The sequence below is a fragment of the Callionymus lyra genome, chromosome 4, assembly GCF_982586985.1.
Source record: "Callionymus lyra chromosome 4, fCalLyr1.hap1.1, whole genome shotgun sequence".
Taxonomy (NCBI): Eukaryota; Metazoa; Chordata; class Actinopteri; order Syngnathiformes; family Callionymidae; genus Callionymus; species Callionymus lyra.
The window spans coordinates 16776946-16802024 of record NC_141821.1 but is presented as its reverse complement, the minus strand read 5'-3'; the positions used below and the strand labels follow the sequence as shown (position 1 = coordinate 16802024).

Sequence of the window (25079 nt, the reverse complement as noted above, 5' to 3'; positions counted from 1 at the left end):
GACTTCGGGGATAGATGACGTGCGGTGACAAACCTCAATGTTTGACCAGTTCCAGCAGAGTGGGTGTGGTTATGGTAAACAAGATTTAATCTCCAGATAAACTAAGTGTTTTCAGTTTCATTTTCTAATGTAAATATTTAAATGAAAAGAGTTTTGTACAAATAGACACAAGATCTATTTAAGACACACTTAAATCAACAGATTAGTTTCCCTTTAAAAATGGCTTTAGTCTTAAACACAAATTCTACACACTGTACTGGACTTTGAGATATTCTCGTTAATCCTTTTTCCATAATTTTTAGCCGCGGAAGCGTCAACATAATAGACACAGTTTCCCCGACCAATCATAAAACAGCTCCCTAAATTCACCCCTTGACCAGAGTCTGTCTAAACCAAAATAACACATTTCCAAGATGGTCGCCCCCAAGATGGTCTATGATAGACACAAAATGTGATTCTAATTTTAAGTGAATCTCTTAGACACAAGCGAGATCAACGTGTAGAAGGTCGATGGGTAAAGAGAAACGTTTCAGCTCTAAGCAATCATGAATATTTGACCATGTTCTTAATCTATGCATGGTATTTTTGCATCATAAACATGGAGGAGGAAGGTGATGAGAGCACTCATCACTCTCACTGACATCTGCTGTCACCATGACGGTCCTAGAACCCAAGTAGTCCATGTCATCCTATCCATATTTTAGACATCCATCGGACTGTTTCTAATGTACCAGTGCTGCTCAAGAACAACTTTCTATAAGGAAGCTGATGCAGAACCTCATTTCCAAACACACCATTTGGGAGACAGATAAGCCAATTTCACAAGATTAGGCATTGAACCCTGAAAATCCTCACAAGGACCCCATCTGTTTTATTCGTTTAGCAAGATCTCACGGTGGACTACAAGTGCTGGTCTTAATCTGATTTTAACTTAAATCACTATTCGATCAATTTGTTTGTGGTTGCGTGGACGACAGGTGGGGAATTCCAAGTTACTTTACGTAACTGGCTCCATTCGGTTCTCAGTCCTACTGGTGTTGCCGGAGCGGGATTAAAGGAGAGAAGTATCAGGCTGGGGGTGTGGCCGGCTGTCAGTCTAATAGAGTGGAGGTCGGATTTATTTCTCCCCACTCCAGGATTAATCCTGACAAGAAGCTCTTTCCAAGAAAGACTGGTTTACCGCAAAACTAGAGTAAACAAACCTCCCTTGTTAAGTTCTATTATTGATAATTTAATACTGAAGAGAGAAGTTTGAGGTAAAAGTTAAAGCACTTAAAATAAAATCAAACCAATTAACATATAAAACATAATAGTAAATCTACAAAAATGAAAACAATAAATTGTGGAATTGAATGTTTTTTATTGCCTAATTGATTTGTGTAAAACTGATTAAAAACACTATTCTGGGTTAGAAATTGTATTTAAAATATTCGATAAAATTCTTTTTAACAGATGGGTTGATGAGGCTTCATGATACAGCATTAAAGTGAAGACACGTATCATGATACAGTGTCGTAATTTTGAAGGGCCACTAGATGGCACTCTATGCTTTATATTGTTTGGCTCTTATCTAATAATTAAATGAAACGTGACATAATCATTTTTCAACTCAGAGTGCCATCTAGTGGCCTTTCAAAATGAATCAACCCATCACTACTTTTTAATCAAATATATATAACTATTTCTGTTGCTCAACAAATGTATTTTAAACAGTAATGGAAAAAATAACTTTATTTTTTTTTTATACTGGAGTTAAATAGGTTTGTACCTAAAAATAAAATGCAAAAACAAGAAACATAACTAGAACCTTTATTTTAACATTTACGTCTTTTTTCTACGCAAGATACATACATTTTTTAAATTATCAAATATTTGGCGTTTTTCCAATGATTGAAAATAATAATAATAATTAATAATAAATAAACTATTTTGTAGAGATTTAGTTAAACATGAAGTAAAACGAAAAAATGGCTGAAAATAAAATGTTAATACATTTAAAGAAAATAAGTTAAAAAATAAGAAATCCGCTTCTGAATATGAGCCACATACATTTGATTCGATATGTTTTAAATCTTTTGTTGTTTCTCTTCATAGATAAGGAAAGACAGAGATCTAAATTATTTCTCCAAACATAAATGCATTCAGTCAAATTATTACAAATGTATCTTGGTTTCAGTCGTGGTATATCTTCACACATGATTCCCTGAACTGAGCTTAAATTGGTTTTGTCTGCTAAATTTGACGGAGATTAAGCAGTGACGGTTTCATCAGGACTGACATGTGAAGAAAGGGAATAAATACATATTGAAGTAATAACAGAAGGGATGAATCATACTTCCAAGTCTGGGTGAATCACAGCTTTACCCGATTTAATGCTTCACATTATAATCCGCTTTTACTCATTCACAATGCTGCTATATGTTTATTTGAAACAGCCTAATCTCCACCACTAGTTCCTGGGAATAAGCAGAAAATCTCTTTTTTTTAACCTTTTATTTTGTGAAACCTACTATTTTTTTCAATTAGTTCTTTCGCTGGTGTGTTGTTGCTTCTCTGTGATCTAGATAAACATTAATGCTGTCTTTAAAGTGGTATTTGGGGTAAATATAGCAAGTGGAGAATGAGTTGCAATGTGTAAAACTCTGCGGTAACTGTGCATTAACATCATCCGTCAGCATTAGTATTCCTATTGGGTTCCACCTGATTCATTAGAGAGAACCAGGACGCAAAATTTAGGGGCTGCTTAAGAGTGCAAGGTGGCCTTTAGATACTGTCTCGGCCCTTAAGGGGGATTTATGGGAACACAAGCCCGCTGCTGTGGGAGTGCTGGAAATAAAGGCAGGACCAGTGAAGCCAAAGCAGTCCCGGAGCGAATAAATACTGGAGCATGACGTGCGTTTTAGGAGTTGGGAACGAGGGAAGATTAAAGGGCAAAGCTCAAATGAGAGAACTTAAAAAAGCTAGGGCAGAATCTTCAAAAGGTATCCGAGGCATAACAAAGTGTTACACTGAATAGGAAAGGAAAGGTAAAACAAAGAGCAGTACAATGACATAAAAAATTATATATATACTATATATTATTATGCTATTTTTGTATTAAAGATAAAAATGTTTAAATTACAATACAATGATTGCTCTGATATAAAAGTGTAAAAATCATTTGAAAAATATACAGTTAAAAATGAAACTTGGTCAATAAAGTTCTGTTGTGTCCCATATGAGAAGAATTATTTTGGGCTTTAAGGGATTAGAAATACAGTAAATGTCCAGGAGGAAAATAATTCTACTTTTTAATGGCAGAATATTATTGTTGTTGTAATGAAGAGATAATTCTAGAGACACTTTTTTAATTGGACAATGAATTCTTGACTGGTGTGTATAAATAATAGCTATTACTCTCATGACAGGAAACAGATTTTTAAACATTCTTGTACCAAATTATACAATTGATGCACAAATGAAGATGGTTTTAGAACGAAAAAGGAAGAAAATGTAATAAATAAATAAACTGGGGAAAAAAATTATAGGATGTGATAAAAGTTATAATTTGTTTGTACAAAAGTTGTAATAAAGTTACAATAAAAAGAAAGTAATACGTTCATTTATTAACTTGAAAATACCTCTAGTTCGTTCCTAACAAATGAAATCAAAGAGTGTGCTCATATAAATGTTAGGGGCTGAAACCTGAGTGTAAACAAGAGATTAACATCAAAGTCTTTCCCGACCACTGTCGGACAAACTCAGCTGTTGTAAATGCTGTGGTCGCTGCATCTGTTGCCACACCTCGTCTCTCTTTACCACTCACACAGCGCACATGCTCGGCTGCTGAACAACAACTTTTAGTTCCAACCGTCTGCTCCGATTGGTCATTTAAGTTGAAACATGGAAGTTTGAAGTAACAATCCTCTGGCTCTGAGTCAGTTTTATAATAAAGAAATACAAATATAAGATGCAAACGTTTTCTTGCTCATATAAAAAAGGCCTTTTATTTTGTTAAATAAAAACAAAATACATATATAGAATTTGAGCCTTAAACTGTGGTGCATTATGGGTCATTTGATTGGCAGGAGCGTTTAAATGATTGACATGTAGTAACTATGCCTGGGACCTCACATGGACAGTTCTCATTCCCTGAGCCTGATGTGTGCAGGCCTTGAGTTTGACATTTCTGATCTATAACTGTGGTCCTAATCAAACCATCAACGATCCCAAACGGCGCTTTTTGTGGCGGTGATTGAGCGAACGTACGTGTAAAGCTGACAAGTGCGAGGTCATCCACGGACCATAGGAGGAACGAGCGTGAAAGAGATTCAAACATCTGAGATCAAAACATGGAAAAAGAGCATTTTTCAAGAGTTAGAAAAAAGAGTATTTCTAAATATACTAATTATTACACGTTATTATTATTATAACTGACTGTTTTCGCACTATAAAGTGCTACTACATTTTTACATTATATTGCTTTATTAACGGTTGTTCCTGTTTCTTCTGTATGTTGACAATAAAGCTGACTAAGACTCAGACTAAGAGTCAAAACACTTTTAAACGCTGAACAGAAAAACACAAAACTTATACTGTTGGGAAAACATCAGACTAAAAAAATCCAACACAAAACCTTTCAGTGCGATGAGCAAGATAAGAGCGATCCAATTGATTAGCGAGGTTTTTGGCTCAACGTCAACTTCCTGTAGACTGAAATCTTTCAGAATCCTGCAGCGAGACAGAAGACCTCGGGCCGGGCCGCCCGAGAGAAACTGCGAGCTAATGTGTCTGAGCGCCGCACAGCAGCCTTGACGACGGCTCCTCGCAGTCGATACGGAGCAGTCGCCGCCCCGGGTCCACCTCTCAGGTGATGGTTTGACCCCGGCGCAGGTCGCATGGCGAGTGACCTGCCAGCTCCACGCCTCCAGTGACACTAAGCTGATCTTAATCACATTAGAAGGCCACGCAAGCGTTTCAATACGCCGCCTGTCTGAGCCGGGAAGAAGACGAATGACTTCGGAGAGGCAGATGAAACCAATAAAATGATGTTAGACAAACAAAGTTTGCTGCGATTGAAAGAAAACTGTGTAATCCTGCAGTCAGACAGATGAAAGAAAGATTAAAAGACGACACAATCTTTAGTACAAATACTGAAAAATAACATTTTTTTCAACAGATCCAGTAAATGAAAGATGAATCGGGTGTTTTAAGCAGAGAAGCCGTCGTCCCCGTTGATGCACAGCGGAGCAGGCGGGAGGTCAAAATAAAAATCAGGAGATAAAATCTTTTTCCGCCGTCACTTCCTGGAGCGCAGGACGACAGCGAACAGCTGGTGGCGCAGCCCATTGTGATCCTGACAGCGTCGTGTCAGGAGAAGAGCAGCAAGTGCACGGAGAGGAGAGACTTCCTGCAGAGGTGACGGGTGTTGGATCTGCTGTTTGAAATCATGCAACTTAATGAAAAGATTTGCTTCAGGGATCAAAATGAGTTTACATTTTTTTTTCTTCTCGAAATTCAAGCAAGGGGCGAGCAAGAAAAGTAGAAGTGATGGATCAACGAACGTGGATCAATGGCATCAAACGACTGAGCTATACAAGCAAAATGTCAACTGTGTTTATGTTGCAGGAGCAAGAGCGGGATGTTAATGGAGAAGCAAGAAGGATGGCAAGAAATACAATTTTTTAGTTTATTTCAAAAAATAACTTGATAGTGATTTTTCCTTCACTTGAGTATATTTTATACATTTTAGATCACAAAAGATAAATATATATATATATATATATTTTCTTTTTAAGTTATTATTGCACGTCAAGCAAAAAGCAAGAAACTAAATACAATAAAAAGGAAGATAGAAAAATATACAAAATATAGGCCAACGTATTATTAATAAGCATGAATTTAGAAATTTGGAGAACAACTTGAAAAAAGAAACAATCTCAATATTCACTCAAATTACTTTAAGGCATGACATGTGACCAAAAAAGGACAAATGGGAAAAGAATCGGAAAAAGAATTGAGAAAGTAATATCATAGTTAATACAATAATAATAACCATATTTGTATTTGTTAGCAATCGGATCCATTTTGTGCTCGGATCATGAGCGACTTTGACCTCACGTGGCAAAGTTCTGGTCTAGAAGGAGTTTAGGATGAAAGGAAAACTTAAGATGAAGATGAAGACTTTAGTGACGCACAAAGAAGTTTAGAAAACTAACAAGATACAACAATAATCATTAAAACTTTGAAGAAAATAATCTTCACACACATTTCTTCTCAATGGAATTTAAGACAAAGGACTTTTCTTTTGACAAGAATTTTAGACTTGAATTCAACTTTTGAATAAGTAAATCATAAATAATAAGAATAATAGAAATATTACTTCAAGTTGAACTATATATTTTTGAGTACTTTTCATCTAAGAAAACAGCTGGAGAGAGAGAAATGGAGACCTGTGGATATAAACCACTAAGGCTAACACCCTCGCTGTAGGTGCTTTGGAGGAAAATAATCTTCCGAAGCCACAGCAGAACATTGATCTAAAGATGGCCGCACGTGTTGGCTCGGTGTCAGACAAGACAGGTTAAAGCAGGATGATACACGGTCGCACTGCCCTGAACTTTCATTAACTCCTGGTCAATGAAAGGACAGATGGAAGGGAAGGTGATGAAAAAGTGCACAGGATTATTCACGATAACACAGTCATTGTTTCGGTGCATGACAGGAAGAACAGTCAGACTATGAAAGCCATTTCTATGTGACCCCAGACACACACGAACGCACACCAGTTACATAACGTCTATCCAATCTCTTTAAATTCTTTGTTTCATAAACTCCACCTTTAATCTACTACCTTTTGCCATTATTGTTCTGATGTTTTTTAATCATCCAAAAGCCTGGACCAGAAAAGCTCTAGTCCTCTGCCAAGGAGCTCATTTCACGACTTGACATGAATCTTTCGTCAGTGAAGATTTTAATCATCAACGTTCTCACAAACCCTTAACAGTTTCACCACAAAACAATATAGTTACCAGATGGAACTTGAACACAGTCAGACGTCAAATGAACAATACAGATCTGGATTATTGATTATTTCTTGTTATTTGATAGTATTTTGTGTTTAATAAAGTTTTTTACTGATGTTTTGGTGATGTTTTGAACCAAGCAGGATACATGAAGCCATAAAAGGCAAAGAAAAATCCCTATAATCTCTACCGGATCCAAATGAAAGTCAAAAACTAAATTCAATCTTCGGTTCCTGGGCCAACATTTCCGGAAATAATCATTTGAACATCTACTTCATTTTAAGATTGTTTCTGCCAGAATTCTGGACGGATAAATGCAGACAATAACCTAAAATAGACAGAATCTGACAGTAACTGAATTACTATTGGAAGTTTTCTTTCTCAATAACCTTGGTGCGTCAATATATATATATTATATCTTAAATGACTCTTGTCTTACTGGCTGTCAACTCTCTTCCTGGTCACAAAGTCTAAATGATTTTACTTTCTTTTCCCTTGCAGGCAAATATTTTCTCTTTACCACGACGTAAATAAATATTTTAAATTAAATGAAACCTCTTTAGAGTAAAAAAGGTTTCGGGCAGGAAACAGATGGAAGTTTTGGATTTGTATCGCTCCGCACATCAGAGGTCCAATTGTATTTGAACTCACCATGACATTCAACTTGCGCAGCAATCAGCCATTCTCGCTCCAGTGAGCCGAATTAAAACATAAAACACTCGATGCCGTCCATAAAGGAAAACAAGGCGCAGTCTAACGGCGAGATCAAGTGAGCCAATGGAAGAGCTGTTCCCTTCAATTTGAATTTGGGGTTATGTGTGGGGGCTGACACACCAGCTGTGTGTCTTCTCACATAGCAGTTATAGAGATGAATTGCTCTCTGGGTGTCAATAAGTCACCATGGCACATCACGGTCACCATGGGAATAACACAAACGTAGCATTTTTGAGGAAACAAGCACAATAATTACTTGTTACTCTATTTAGACGGCGAGCGGCTTCACTAACGAGGGGTTTCCTGTGTTATTTCATCTTAATGTGCGATTTCTGTTCCCCCCATCGCTCATCCCTCAAGGTGTCTGGGTACTTGATGTGTTTATTGGCCAGAGAATGTAAAGGCAACAGGAGGGCACCTCTGTCTCTGGCAGCTCACTGGAGGTAAAGACAGCTGAGCAAGTTCCTCTCTGACCGACGATGCTAAATCATAAACATGATTGATACCAGGCCAAGTGTGAAGGCAGACGCCACCTTGAATACCAATGTTCAGGCGAAGAGCTGCAGAGAGGTGCCGGGGAATTGAGTCTGACCTTTGCCAGTGAGACATTTGTAGAAGTCGGGGCGACAAGTATAGAGTCAACTAGTAAACTGAGGAATTCCACCAAGTGGCTTCTTCTAGTTTCAAAGTAATTTAAAGCATTTTTAAACTCTAAAAAAAATAGTTAGAAAGAAACTCAATCGGACCAGCGATTCACGATCATGAAAAATATTTCAGTTTCGATTATTCTCAATAATGCGATTAAATATGTGACTATTCTCTCAATGTCCTCTTTTATTTTCCTATTTTAAATACAATGAATAATTCACATTACAATTAAATGTATTTATTTGTGAATGTTAAGATAAAGTGATGAAGCCAATGTTAGGATAAAAGCAAATTAAGCATCCATTAAAATACAACAATTAAAAACACATGAACACGTTACTTCAATTACAATTGTAAAAAAAACCTCTGAAACTCTAAAACTTGAAGACATGTAAACATTCGCTGCAATTACTTTAAAATCTCATACAAAAACGTGCTAATAAGGTGTAATAAACTTTGATATGTATTCGTCAGTAACAAATCACACAAACTAGTGCAAAGTAAAAAAAAGTAAAGTAATGAACTTTAGGGCAGAGTGAAAAAGTTCAAACACTTCGCCAGTCATAACTGAATTTCTATTAGCTTCCACATCTTTGCTGAGTTGCTCTTGTCACTCATCTTTAAATGCATCCTCTCTAATAAACAATAATTGACGGTAATTTATAATATTTGAGTTTTGTGATTGTATAAGGTATTCAACTTTGCCAGCAGTGGAAACACAGTGTGTTTGTCTCTCTCCTATACAGAGAGTAACACATCCTTCAAGATGTTTATGGAATCAGATGGTAATTGAGAAACTTAAATGCCATTAAGCTGAGTAAATTGTTTGAGATAGGATGCTAACAGGGGGATGACATCGATAACAGATTCTGCTTGATAAAAGTGATGGACTGCAAATTTGAAAATTTTGAATTGCATGAATTTTTGACTAGTTTGATTTAGTTTAGCATATCTCAGGAGAAACTCCTAAAACTCACATGGAGACTTTAGTAAATAGGTTATCGACATAAACAAGCATGAAAACTCTTCTTCACGGAATCATAGGTAGGAAGATGACAAAAAGAAAAGAAAAAAAAGATCATACTCAAGATGAATGAATCTTCTCCATTTTGATTTTCACAGAGACGACATGCTGGGACAGACTTCAATAACTTGCGGCTCCCAAGAAAAGCTGGCTGTGCAGTATTTGAGGCTTCCCAGATGAAGCACCACCATGTGTGCTCGCCGTGAACGTGCGCATCTGTTTGTGTGTTTGTGCTGCGACTGTGAGCGCACATGCGAGATGTGGATGAATAACGATGAAGCGCACACACTGTGTGAGTCTGTGTGTGCAGAGGCCCACCCGAGCATGTAATAGAGACCCAGTGTTTCGGTTGGAATGATCACTTTCCTCCGGATCCCTGTCATTTCCACGGCTGGCACACCTCTCTGGAGACAACGAGCAGGACATGGAGAGGAAACGTGGAGGGTGGAAGGCATTAGCCTTTTCCCCCCCATATTGTCAGTCAAGCTGACAGGGCTGCTGGTCCAACGCCACACCCTGTCAGTGGTGGGATTTATCTCTTCGATTCTGTGAGGAATCGATACAGCCAACAAAGACATGCTTGAGGCTGCTCATCTAAATAAAAATCCACTATAATACAAATGTCCACTGTAGTGCTGCAATACTTTTAAATAGTTATACACGTTTTAATGTTGGGGTACAATATTGCATTTGCTTTTTATTGCGTAATAGTATCATCTTAACACCCAAATAATTTACAGTGGATGAAACATTTTAAGTCACTTTTGCAAAAAAATCCTCCAATCATTTTAAGAGGCATTTCAAAATGAGTGGACAGTGATATGTCAATCGTTTGTCCCGTCTTCCCACCTCCCGTCTCAGTGCTCATTGAAAGAGTGATGAGGAAAAGGAAGCGCATCAATGATGTTAAGCTCTGGCTTGGGAAACTTTCTTGCAAAATCCAGTTTGATCACAAGGTTTTGATGAACATCTGCCCTACCTTTAGCCTATAATAGCCTCATTTTAACATTTGATTGTAAAATCTACACCTTTAATGGGCAACTAATGTAAAAACCCAACTCTCCTGACTCACTCACATGTTTCAAATGTTGAAGTCTTCCTCTCCAAGATGCAGTAAGTCCCTCATCATGACCATGTTTTGAACTTATTACTTTATAAAGTTCTCCCCCGTCTGAAATCTCGGCGAACAAAAGGTTACGAGAGCGAGTCCAATATGACGCAATAATCGCTTCACTCCTTCTACAGCCAGCTGTAATCACACCCGCTTTGTTTATACAACGTCTCCCCTGGAGGTGGAGACTTCCGTGATGTGCTTTGATAAACATGGATTTCTGACCAATCACGGCAGAGTGGGTGTGGTTACGGTAAACAATATTTAATCTCAAGAAAAACAGTGTTGTCAGTGGGCCGGGCTTAAGCACATTTTCTAAGGTAAATATTTAAATGAAAGAGAGTTTTGTACAAACAAAAACATACTGATGATACAATAGAGTCCAGGAAATATTTAAGGGAACCATAAATCAATACATTAGTTTAAATTAACTACAGCTGAACAAATGTAAACAAAGTTGAAGGTTCTAGGAAATGAATGTGTATGATGTACACAAAACGACCTGAAGAAAACTTACAAATTTACAGAATTAATGACACAATGATATTGTCACAAAAACAAATTAAAAAACAAATAAATGTGCAAAAAGTAAGGGACTGGGCAAATTAAAAAGTTTAATGAACCGTCGCTAAATGAAGTCTAAAAAAGTAGAGCTGCAATAGAAAAACGAAATTTAAATCCAGAGACAATAAAAACTTCTATAGTACTGCAGGTTCGTCCGTTCTGCCCGGAGATTTCCTGTCAAGGCTCTCTCTCTCTATTGTCGCTAAGACATACGTCGTGCCTCATGAGTTCCCCTGAATAACGTCCTAACTCCTGAATCACTGCACAATCAAAGGCAACAAGCCGAGAGACAGGCCACAGGCTCTGCTGCAATCTGGCTCTTAATTCCCCCAAGTTTCCAACAGTCATTACAGAAATTGAAGAGACGCTTTCTATTTGTATGGCTTAAAGCAAAAAAAAAAAGTTAAGGATAAATGTTTCTAAAACGTCTGCAGGTGGAAAGGTGGATTCAAACACGCACAACCTCGTCTATCTTGTAACTATGACCTGCTTTTAAAGCCCATTTGATCAGACGGAGATTATCTAACACCGGATCTTTTTCTGCATTGGAACCTCAAAATTGCTTTTGAGTGACAGACACTAGATGTACTGTTCTACCTGCTGAATATGGTTTTTACACCAGATCCATCCATCCAGCTTTGACTTCTTACGTATTCATATGAACGAGTGAGTATATTATAGCCACAAGTTTGTGAGCAATTTTTAATAAAAAAAATAAATGTCTACAAAAGAATCTGATCACAGACTCACATCTTCACAACACCCGCTTGAAAAGGCATCTATTTATGATGATGCATTTGGTTATCGGATTCAGAAACAGATTAGCATCTTCGTCAAACATTGTGCTTCTTCCCGGATGTATGGAGAACCCACGTCACCCAAAATGGAGACTCAGTCTAAACTGATTATCATAGCAGGGTAAAGAGGATTTAGGGACCGATGCCCAAATGCTAGTCTGCACCAACAGGAGGGGAACGCGACGGCTTACGCAACACTGAGCCCGTGAGGGCGGGGTGGGTGAAGGTGTTCTCTACCTAAGTGATACGTTCCAATCTTGTTAGTCCTTCATCAAGTGCCAAGAGCGGAATACAATAATGTATAATGACTCCTAATGCTCGTCCGTCTAATCATTTGAGAGCAAACCGGACAAGATTTACTGTAATTGGACGGCAACACTGTTCAGAATCTAATTTTAAGGAGTTTTAACAGTCAAGGTCAGTGCGGAGTTGACAGGCCCGGGCACAAAATAAGAACAAAAGTAGCTGAAATCAATTTGGCATAAACGCTGAGAACATTCTCTCCATTAAAATTTCAAGCCAATCGATGTCACCTTTGACAACCTGGCCACAATTCATGCTGAAAAAAAGGACAATAAGAAGGACGAGGGAGTTTTAGATAATGCTGACCGAAGCCTCCATTCATCTTTGACTTCAGAAGTCTTTAGACCCTTTAAACTCCCTTAATGGCCTGGAGAGGAAGCTGGTACGCGGAGAATAAGAGGTTCTCTGCATTGATTAGCCATTAATGATAGAAGTCGGCTTCTGAGTGACCATCTGACAAAAGTGCAGGGTCAGGTAAAGGCTCTTGGTGTAAACTCAGAAGAGATATAGTAAGTTTGACCTGTGAAAGGTACAAAATACTTGACAAACGACTTAACAAACTGTAGCAAAGACAAAGACATTAGCAGCTGGTGGAGGTTACAACATTAATTTCAGTCGTTGATACTATTTTCCTGCAATCACTTGCTGCAAACGTCTTTTTAAAATCATCGTCATGAGTGAACCAAACTTCAACTGCTTGAACTTCAAGTTTTCGACAACACATAAAACATTTATATTGACTAACAGACGACATTTTTTAATGGATCACTTTCCGATCATCTGTTCGTTTAGTCACTTCCTGGTCTGACAATGCATGTGAAGACGCCGTTAATTTCCTGAAATGTATTTCACTTTAGATAATTCCCTTGTGATATAAACCTTTAACTGACTAATAGGGATAAACAGATACATTACTCACATTTTAATTTGATAGGTAATGATGTATTTGTGGGTGCATGGGGACACAGTGTTTAGCGCGACCACAGCAAGAAGGCTGAAGGTTCACTTCCCAGTTAGGGGGGGAGGCAAATTGTGAAACTAAGATAGGATGAGATAGGCTCCAGCGCCCCCTGTGACTCCCATAAGTGAATAAGTGGTAGAAAAATGAATAGATGAATGATGTACTCGTAAGAGAAGAAGGGACAAGGTTCGGTCAACCAGTGGCGTGGTCACATGTTACCTGCAACCATTCCGTTAGTCATGTATTTTTGTCAATATAAATGTTTCGTGTTTGGTTTAAGTTCCCCCCCCAAATAATTAGATTGAAGTTTTCCTCACACACAAAGCTTGTCCGACCTCAGACTGAAATGTTGCTTACACTGTAGCACAACAAGTTGTCGTTGACTGGGTGGTTGTTTTAAACGTTTGCTGCGTCAGAGATCGGTTTGAATCCTGAAAGATAAAGAAAAGTTGGGACAACAACGTTTAATATTCTACAGCCTCTGTCTGTTTCAATATCCCTTTGAAGTCCTGGTGTGTTTGTGAGCTCAGTTTCAAAAGTCGAGCACATGGTTTCAACTTCTAAATGGCTTGGTCACATATTAGAAGATACAAGCCTAATGCACCATCATTACCAGTGTCTGTGGCGGACTGAGCTGATCTCAAATGTAGGAGGACATCACTCATGTGCCGCCCCACTCACGTCCAATGCCTGATTAAATAAAAACAGAGAGTAATGGCCCACATTGGCGTGAGAGGCCCAGAGTAAGAAGGTCTATAGTTGATGTAGAGGGAGCAGAGCATTTAAAAAAACAAAACATTTAAATGTGGAGTAGAAACATTGATCATTTTAAAGTGCTCTGAATATTCAGACAATATTTTCCATGAGTGTCTGGAGTGAATTGGCTTCATGAGAAAGACAACCAAGTGTTTTATCTCCTTAATTGATCTTTGAGGTATTACACCAACAACTTTGAATTTCAAGGAGCATTGAAGGACTAATGCACCAGGGGTTTGTGTTGTCAAGACACTTTGTTGCAGAAGTTTCAGACTTTAGACAAAGTCGTAACTGCTTTAATTTGTTTTGAAACCAAGAGTCAAAACATCGGCTTTAAAAGCTGCTTAAGTTGAGTGTATCCTCTAGATCTCAGTCATTGGCGGGAAATAAAAAAAATGGAGATAATGCTGTTAAATATCAATACGGTATCATGGAAAAAAACATGGCAATATTTAAGTAGGTTTTTTTTCCACCCCTATAAGGCACCAACAGTTGTACAGGAACGCAATACGGGTTGATACAATTTTGATTCCTGCCCAAGTTATGTACAAATAAAACCTTTTATCTCTGGGTCAAGGTGACCAACCTCCACCACTGCATACCTCAAACACATTTGTTTTCAGGCCTCCGGGTCACCTTGACCCTGAGATAATAACCTGCAGTGATTGTGAGGCTCTTAACGAAATAAATTTTCTTTCTAACTTACAAATCTGCAACAGATGTCCTTGTATTCATAAGAGTTAAAACTGATTTTCCACAAAATGTCATAAATGTATGTAAGTAAGTAATATTTATTTATATAGCGCTTTTCCAGACCAGGGTCACAAAGCGCTTAAACAATCAAAACAATACTCAAAAAAGTATATACTTTAAAGATCAAGATAATACTGGGACAGTCATTACTCACATATATATATATATATATATAAAGCAACTTCTTCACGTGTTCTTCCTCTTTGGAAAATGAAGTCCAATTTATGGCAAGTGCCTCGTGTGGCAGCTGGGTGACACCGTAAGCCTCTGCTGACTCTGGAACCATTCGCACCATTCACTGGCGAAGGTTTTATCCAAGATCCAGCTCAGCATCCTGAAGCGCTACTTGCATGCCTGCAATCTAACATCACCTCTTTTCATGCTTTCATTCTCACCTGTCTACTAGCATTCTCTGACGCGACCAAGCCGGCTCCCACTTATGTCGCTTGTGCGACTGATTATTATAATCCTTCCCTGAATGACCCATTAAAAAGGTCAGCTATCTCGAGCTTAACCTTTGACAAAGGGCATAAGAGGTATTAGAATAACACAATGAACTAATGTCAAAGTAAATAAAGAAATAACAGGGATTGAAAGAAAAGAGAAAGGGAGGATAATGTGTGTGTGATTGAATATGTGATTTTATGATTGCTTTGAACATAGGGCTCAGATTTCAAAGTGCTGTGTACCAATCATCCAGTCATTTCCTTCTTCGAGGGCTTTCAAGAGTTCAGCATGTAGCCTATTAAAGGCTTCCCCGACCTCGGGAAAGAGCTCTCTGACAGGCGAGCGGCTCTTTCTGCTATTTACACATGCCATTAATGTGTGGGAGGCTTCCCCACCCAATACTGTTCAGGTCAGCAGTAAGTCCCATGCGTGTGAGGCAGGTGCGTCTGCAGTAAATCACCTCCAACATCATTCAGCAGATAATATTATACTGCTTCTGTCACCTGAGTTTGCCATGAATTAGATATTGGCAGCCTCCGTATGATCGATTCATGTGATATATAACCAGGGCTGGGTTTCATTTTGAGAATGAGGAGTTTTCTTGTCGCTTCCAAAAAGCTAGTGCATCAGAAAAAAAGGTCATTCACAAGTGCTTGAAACTCAGTGTTGTATGTGTCCTTAATGCTCTTTTATCCACCAAACGTCATATTCGTTAACGTTACAAGACTAAGGGAAACTAGAAAGGATAACTATACTTATATAAATAAATATTACTTACTTACTTACTTACTTATTGTCTGTATTGAGAAACTACAATGAAATAAGAGGCCGATTTGGGTTGTTTTAAAGCATCGCCTAAATTGTGACGGGTGTCAAAATATTCCTTGCCTTTGGGTTCCAAAATTGATTCTTACAAATCTCAAGACATTACAGAATATAATTCAGACGTGAATGTTTTGTTTTTTGTTGATTTACCAACTATTTCACTCCGTAAAACATTGTTCTTCATAGTAATATTGTCATATTTGAGAAGTTTTTAATTCATTTTTTTTAAATGTCACTGAACATAGATTCAAATATTTTTGCAATGGCTAAAGTAAAATAAATGTAATGTTAGCAGGTTAGCTTCTTCGCTAACCCGAAACATAATCTTGGTCAGGAACAGGTTTTTCATAGATTAATGTGATTCATATCTGGAGTCACGGTAGCCAACCATAATCTCTCAATGATATTTCAGTGAAACAATTACAGGACGTAAGAGAAATGATCCAGCCGAATGAACTATGTGGTCCGTTCTAGGAAAGCCTCCATAGGAAGATAATAAAGACAATATGTGATGTTCAATTCCTTAGATTAACTTCATCAACAGCTGGATTTTTTTCAAACAAGATCTTGTTGTTTGTAATACATGACCCTGTGTTAATAAAGCTTTGACATGGTATATAATCCAGGACTGCATGGCCCCGATGATGAGCTCAGGACACTGGAGAACTGAATCTTGACGTAAAGCACCGGTGATTGGATTTCATTAAGGTTGACAAGTCTAATTGGGAGGCGAGTCAGAGTGAGTGTGGAATGAGTCGCAGTAGAAGTCATCATTTCCACAGGGGACAGCCTTGACCCGGGTCTCTAATCATCCTCTTTCTGCAAACGCTGCCTTCGAAAACATAATGACTGATGCAGCACTTTTCAAAATGTGTCTTTGTCAACAAAAAAAAATACACAAAAGCCACTTCAAGGGTCCACGGCGGCACCGTTACACGTCATACACACTTTTGACATCATCCCTGTGACTCACACAAGGACTTGCTAAGAAGTGCAACCAACCAGTGAGTAAGACTGACACATAATAGCAGCACCACAAGAGGAGAGACTTGCACTGCCGCTTGTCAGAGATGTGTCCTGTCACAAGATATTGACAGATCTGGTGTACGCTGACACACTAGCTGACTACAATGGCAACAGCAGACGCTGACACACACCTGGCAGCCGGCCTGTTGAAGCACCCCCAGCATTGACAACTATATCAGTGGCTGCGATACAATTGTATTAACAACGCTATCAGGGTGAACGTTCTGGTTGTTTTGGGAAGAAAGCCATCGTCATGATCTATTGGTCCGGGATGAACGTACCTTATCTTCCCTAATACAGCAGCAAGAGTCATGTGATTTATACAGAAGGTAAAGGCCACACTTTACAAATAAGGCAGGCCCTGAGTTACAACTTAATTATCTCACACATAACCTAAAACTAGATGTAGTCTGCTGGAAACTGACAGAGATAGTGAGAAACTGTTAAACTGTCGGGGCCCAAAGCATACGTTTTATGAACAAAAAAGGACCAAAGAACCAGCAACCATCCTGCCATGTCCCCCTGTCTTTAGTGTGGTATTACAAATTAAACTTTTGTCATTTAATTGGATCACAATTTTGATTCTATATTTTTTAATAAAGATAAAATATTACGAAATGTTGTATTTTTATTGTATCTTCGTAAAAGCAGAATGTGTAATTGTTACAGGTATAAAGAACTTTGGGTTGGATATAAATCTTGTTTTAAAAAATGTATACAAGATTTCATCCATTGATCAGAGCAAGTAAGTTCATATTGTACGTGTTAATTCTATGTTAAAATAATAATTTGTGTTGCAGTTTTCAGAGCTATGTCACGAATCAGGAGATGAAAAGTTTTGTTGAATGACCTGGTACATTCTAAAAAATAATCAGCAACGATGTGGGTGCAGTTAAGAAAATAAGACAGTATTGCATAATAGTCTCCCAAAAATTCATTAAATGCAGTTATATAAACAAGGGATTAAGAATGGCATATTAAGTCCACATTCTAATTCTGGCCTGAGTCAACAGTCGGCTTATTGCTGTCCATGTAAACCTGGCCATTGTTAGAATACAAACCCCAAACAGGATCTCATGTTTCCTCACCCAAGCTCCAGTTCACTTTGACCAACTTATCGAGCCTGAGATGAGACAGATGGCTGCTATGCTCAGCAGAAAAACCAAACTGGTGAGATTCAACGTGACGGGTATTTTTACAGGTGGGAGTGAGCCTTTGATACAAGTGTTGTGATTCGAGGCTTGATTTTGACTGCGAGCAAGAAATGTGAGACGTGGGCGGTGTGATCACACTTCCCGTTATGGTTTCATACCTTGGCAGCTACAGAGGAGCTGGGCTTCTCCAGGAGATCCCATAGCTTCTTCCTCTTGTCTGGGCAGCAGGTGTTGTCGAACTCCCCTTCTCCTTCCCTGTCCCTCAACGTCTCCGCTTCCCTTCGAAGTTCCTCGTTCATCTGTTCTTTCTTTTGGTGGTAGCGGGCTTGGCAGCAAGACTCCAGGTAGATCTCGTCAATCCCCCAGTAGTCCAACTCCTGCCCGAAGGACAGAGCGCACATCTCCTCCATCATATGCAACTTGCCGGTGCGGTAGAAGTTCAGAATCGACGTGAAAGCCCCCGGGTGACGGTCGAAGAAGAACTCGGTCTCGTTCAGGCTGTAGTCGTCACAGACTTCCATCAGGGACTCGTGAGTGTTGCAGTCTCGGAGCTTGCCAAGCCGCGTCCTCGGGAGTCGATCCAGAGTCCGCCACAGGACCTCATGATTCAGACCCCCTACGTTAAGGCGGACCCGGCGGGAGCGGGCTTTGGTACGAATGATGTCGATAGGCTCTGGGGGAACCGAGGCGGATGTTTTGGTGGGAGAGTTTGGGGTCGTGGGCTTGAACCCAGATGGTCCTAACATCTCCGCCATGGTTGAGGGAAATGACCGGAGGAAACTCGACGATAATTTGATGAAAGGAAATGTCCCGAAAGAATCTTTGTTAGGTCGGATCCTCGTTAGGCAGGTCCCTCCATGACTGAGGAGGTAGAAAGGAAATGTTTTAATGACAAATAGATACATTGAACATTGTTTAATATGATAAAAAACAAGTCCACTTGAAAATATTCATGATAATACAGTTGACAAAGTTGTAAAAAAAAGTATCTAAGAAAAGCATAAACCAGAACAAAACTATATAAAACAATATTCATTCAGCCCTGGTGTTACTTTCATGTTGTTCTCCCTTGACGTAGCCTCGTGATTTTTATTTCCCCACCCGCCAGATTGGTACACCGCCGCAGCCTGCCCTCGGGTCAGGCATCTAAAATAGTAACAGGCATGTGATTGATCCTTCTCATGTCTTTTCTAAAAAGGTGTTAGACAGAATCAATGAATCTGTTTTAACAGTCAATATGGCGGCTACGCTGCATCAGTGTTGTGATCATGAACTCGTGTTGGAGCAATACTTTCTGATGAATACCCATCGCAACAAATGTGCAGCTCAGCTTCAACAACTGACTGATATGGAAAAACTTTTACAGTTACTAGAATTGAAATGCATAAGTCCAACATGTCCAGTAGATTTAAAAAAAATAATTAAGTTGTAGGAGAGTAAAGCTGCTTTTGTAGCCTTTTACACTATTACATATATTTATTTATGACTTTTATTGTGCTAAATGCTAAAAATAAATACATCAAACAGATAGAGTATAATATTCTTATTAGTTTTATTATTATTTTATTATATGAAGAATAAAGTTTTTGGAGCAATATTCCTATTTTGAATATTTTATTGAGTTAAAACATTTCAATAAAAGCAAAAATCCTCACTAGTTTCAATTATTAAATGAAATCCAGATTCGTTCACTGGATTTGGAAACCCAGCTGTGCCAATGAAACAAGATTAGTCCTGGAATAAGGGTATTATGGGACTGTTGGGCTCACTTGTTACGACTTTGTTCCGCAGTCCTTCAATGTCTCCCGCACAACTGCGAACCTGTTACAGCGTGTTTTCAACTGACAGGACACTTTATGGTTCAATTTGTCAGAAACAATCTGGTGGAACCGGATTTTTTTTTTATCCCCACCGTTAATTCCTCCTGATGGAGACGTTAATATAAAAAAGAAACTCACCGTGGCGAGCTTTACCACCTTTTGCATCCAAACTCCACTATGTGTTCTAGGGGGGTGGGGGGGAGGATAGTGGGTGTTGAAGAAGAAGAAGACGCGGGGACCCCCCTCCAGTCAAGCGGCCACCACACGGGTCTCCCCGCGGGCGAAGCGCAAGAAACGCGCCTCCCGCATTTTGGTCGGAAATAAGAGCCGGTGAAGGGAAGAGTTCTCAGAGCCAAAGGGTTGTAAATCAAGTCCGCTCCGGTGTCAGCGAGAGGAGGTGAATAGTCCGGGGATGGAGCGGGAGACCGAGGGTCGCTTCGTCTGCAGACGTCGTGCGTAAAAGGCGGCGGGATACTGCGGAGTGTCCCGCTGGATCCACGAGGAGCGGCGGAGGGGCGCACTCGGGCTGCACCACATCCGAGGCACGGAGCTCTCTGGCCACAGGATCACGTTTCCAAACAACACGAGCAGCCGCTGCATGACGTGCTCCTGGATTTGTGACTGGGGAGAAAAAAACTCACTGAGAGTGTGGAAGCACTTGATAAGAGATTGATTTAAATATAGTGCGCTGCACACACACACACACACGCGCGCGCACACACACGCACACACACTCCTTTACATTAACCTAAGAGTCATGACTCCTCAAGGCAGGGACTCCACTCCTCTGCTGACAGGGATTTGTGTTCGTCCAGGACACTCTTCCAAAAAACATCCATCAAATATGGGATTTAGTCTGGATGCGCAATTGACCCTTGTCAGGGGGTATTGGTTATTTCTTCCATCCGTCTTCTGCTAATTCCCCGAGGTTGGGTTGCAGGGGCAGCAGCCAGAATGAAGAGGGCCAGACATTTCTTCTCCACTGAAATATCCCTCTCCTCTCCTCTGGGAGAAAAAACTTTGAGACTTTGTCTTTCATTGTTTCATGGCTCTACCTTGAACAGACCTTAATTGGTAAAACATCCACACTTCTTTAATTGTAATTGCACTATATAAATAGCTAAATTATAAATTGTACTTGTATTTATGTTCAATAGGTTATCGTCTGCACTAATAATGGCATTCATACATTTTTATGATTCTGAAAGTGTAAAGGTCTTACTTAAAGAACAATTCTTACAATGTCACACATTTTATTATTTATTATTTATTATTTATTATTTATTATTTATTATTTATTATTTACATGAGGAACTGTTTCGAATAAACTTATATAAATCTGTATATTTTTAGTTTGTTTATATCCGAAGATCACAGTCTTGTTGCCCCTTCCTGAAGTATTTCCTCATCGAAACACATTGTGTCTTAGGCTAAGGCTGCTAGCCAATCAGCGTCCGCTTAAAGTAATCTATACTTGTAAATATATACGTCATGGAGTTGCACTTTTTTTGGAAAAATTTGTTTAATACAAGACGGACGTTACAGACGAGCAGTATAGAGCTCCAGTTTCTACATTAAAATAAATAAACAATTTTGTGAAAACCCTTAGTTGACATGAGGTTGAGTAGAAAAGAGTGAGAAAAAAATCAATATCACTTTTACTTTCACTATTTAAGTATATATAAGTACCTGCTACAAAATCTAGTTAGGTCATGATAATGAAACACCTTTGTTTCTTTTTTCGTTTGTATTATTTTTACTTCCGGGTAATTATTATTAATTATTTATTATTTAATATGTATTATGAATCAGAATCAGACTTTGATTGGCAGTGTTGTTAACACAACACTTTTGTTTTGGCAACATAAAGTTACATATAAATAATAAAAAAAATATAACTAAAAAGAAAAGAAAACTGAAAAAAATCCATTTCATTAAACAATATTCATGATCCGGACACCAGACAAGTAGACAAGAGTTATTGAACTGGAACGTTCTGGTCCGTATTGATCTCAGTCAACTGTCGGATGGGAGCAGTTGGAACATGGGGGTGTTCCGGGTGAGAGGGTCTCAGCTACGATCCTGATATTGTTATCATATATTATTACACATTCAATTGTAAATAATATGGTCAAAGTAAGGATTTGGCCTTTCTCTTTCAAAATAGACATTTTTTTTAACTAAGCTTATTTTTATTTCCACATTTCCCATTTCACTTATTGTTTTTTTTTCCTTTTTTTTAAAAAATGAAAATATAACTGAAAATCCGTATCCAATATCTATAAAATAGTTACATTATGATTATATTAAATACTTTTTTTTATCATTATTATTTCGTGCAGTCACATTTTACAAACCTATTAAAGGTATTATTTGTTCCACTTGTTGTTGGATCCTTGAAATAGTCACTATATATTATGTGGCCCCTTAACCCTTGTGTTATCTCAGGGTCAAGGTGACCTGAAGGCCCAAAAACTAATTTAATTTGTATTATCCCTAGTGTTGCTTCTGGGTCAAGGTAAACGACCTCAGTGGATTCCATAAACGTCTAATGGTGGATGTTGTTCACCTTGAGCCAGAGATAACACAAGGGATACTACAAACATATTTGTTTTTTTGGCCTTCGGGTCATCTTGACCCTGAGCTAACACAAGTGTTAGGAAAATAAATCGCCCCCCGGTAGACCACACAAAGTAGACTACATCAACGTTGGTCTGTATGTTGGTAAAATGACCGTAGAATGAACGTTTTCCTGGAAATAAAGGTAAAATAAATGCTACTGTTTTTTTAATTGGTTGGTGTTCAGTATTACCATCTGGTTCCACAATTTTTTTTAAGGATTTGTCCCTCTGTGTTGTTCAAAAGGAGCTTCAGCAAAGGTTTGTACGTTCAGTGTGTCATGTGCGAGCAAGTTCTGGAACGTTACTGCCACCTGCTGTCCCATTATTGCCATCAACAATATTTCAAATGCTAAAATGTGTGTCAAACGATATCAATAAAAAGAAGTCATGACCATAATACTGTGTTTTCTAACTGATCTGAAAGCTTCAAAAGAAGGAGTTGTTTTGCTGCTAGAGCTCAGCAACAAGCTCAGATGTGCTAACAATGTAGTAAAATTAAGAAAAAACATTTGCGTTAATTAAATATTAATGTTGAGGTCAGGCTTATTCTAAGACTCTTGTTCAATTTTGGACTTTCCCTGGACTACTAAGGAGTCAGCAAAGATAATAAATATTTTTACATTATTATACTACAACATACATTTTAGTGCTGGTGCCAGCAAGTGCAGTACAGTTAATTTCCCAGTAGTGCGTCAGACGGAATCGTAACTCAAAACATGAAGTCATTACTGAAATGACTAAAAGTAGCCTGACAACATTGTCTTCCCAGCTTTGGAATTAACAAGGACCACGGCTTTTTAGTGGGCAATAAAAGTAATGGATGAATCGCCGTCTGGCTCCAGCACCTATAGATATCACTGATGTTGTTCTCCTGAGAGATGCAGAGCTTGTCATATAAAAAAAAAAGAAAAAGTTTTGCATTTTGCTTTGTTGCAGCATCAGAAGGCTCACGAAAGTGAGAGTCAGACGTTTAGACATATTTCAACAAGACTTGCTGAGCAATCTCAACTTCTTAAGGTTTATAGTTTCTCCACATGAGGAACTGTTATAAATAAACTTCTGTATATTTTTAGTTTGTTTATAGCCGAAGATCAGAGTCTTGTTGCTCCTGCCTGAAGTATTTCCTCATCGAAACACATTGTGTCTTAGGCTAAGGCTGCTAGCCAATCAGCGTCTTCTTAAAGTAATCTATACTTGTAAATATATACTTCATGGAGTTACACTTTTTTTGGAACACTTTGTTGAATACAAGATGTACGTTACAGACGAACTGTATGGAGGTATTTGGATGTTTTTAAGTGTCTTTTGGACAAAGATAAAGACGAAGACAACTGAGCTCCAGTTGCTACATTAAAATAAATGAACAATTTTGTCTATAACGAAAAAGAACAGATTACTCTGAAAACCCTTAGTCGACATGAGGGTGAGTAGAAAAGAGTGAGTAAAAAGAATTATCACTTTAACTATTTAAAGTACCTGCTACAAAATCTTGTGAGGTCATGATAATGAAACACCTTCGTTTCTTTTTTCGTTTGTATTATTTTTACTTCAGATTTTTGTCTCTCTTTTCTTCTCCTATCTCAAACAGCATCATTGCTCGGTATAAGATGACGGATTGTCGAGTCTCCTGGCACGGTACTGGCCAACTTCTCATTCCGGATCTGTAGGAGATATTCTCGTGGGTCCTTTTCTGCTGTCATCAGCACTTTGAGTTACACAAGTGTGTAATCTTCCACTAGGTTTGCTGCGCTCCACTTCATTGTGTCGGGAATATCCGTCTTAAAGGACGGTGAATGTCAGCGGCGTGTCCTGCCATGTCGACGTCCACAGCCTAAACATTTGAAAGGAAACTGTTAATGCAGTAAACGACCATCTGAGATGTGATATTTGACCCTCGCAAGGTAATCTGATCGTAGGGAAATAGGATAATGATCGGACTCTCTTGACATCGGGAGACAAATACAATCCCAGGTAATCAAAACCTGATTTGCCTTTCATTAACATCCGCTGTTTCAAAAGAGTCTGTAAATGTTTTATCCCTTTCTTTCAACTTACCTCACACTCTCACCCCAAGTCGGCCCCTTCCGTCCTCCACAAATATTGTTCAATACCACCATGATACGCTCGGCACGGGATGCTTATGTGTCTGATGAATGTTTACCCTTAGCCAAGCACTTTTGCTGAAATTTGATTATACAGTGCGTGTGTCATTGATTTCTGTGCCATGTCCCTTCCTCTCAGGGACAGTTGATCAATAATGTTGCATTGACTAAGCCGGGCCTCTGCGTGCTTGTGTACCGTCTTGACTGTCTTGTTTGGAGGTCAAAGGCTTTGCCACAGTGAGGATGTCACATGATAATACAGCATGAGCTGCACTCTGCAACATTTAAATTCATATTTCTTGTAAATTCAAACAAATATTTTCATTTTTTGGAAGTATTGATTACTTTGCCAGCTTCATTGTTACAATTGATTGCACATGTTTATCTAGTGAAAGAGAATAAACAAAACAAAAGCCAATAGAATTTAATTACAGGTTAAGTAAATAATG

At 38.6% G+C, this 25079-nt stretch overlaps 1 protein-coding gene across 1 annotated transcript in view; it reads right to left on the bottom strand.

Moving 5' to 3' along the window:
- The window catches only part of kcnb2b (potassium voltage-gated channel subfamily B member 2b), an 85267-nt gene extending 66362 nt beyond the window's left edge, over positions 1–18905 (bottom strand). Inside the window, exon 1 of the mRNA XM_087788975.1 lies at positions 18246–18905. Coding sequence (XP_087645101.1) covers positions 18246–18842 — 597 coding nt within the window. The 5' untranslated portion in view covers positions 18843–18905. The remainder of the gene's footprint in view (positions 1–18245) is intronic.
- Between the last annotated feature and the right edge of the window lie 6174 nt (positions 18906–25079).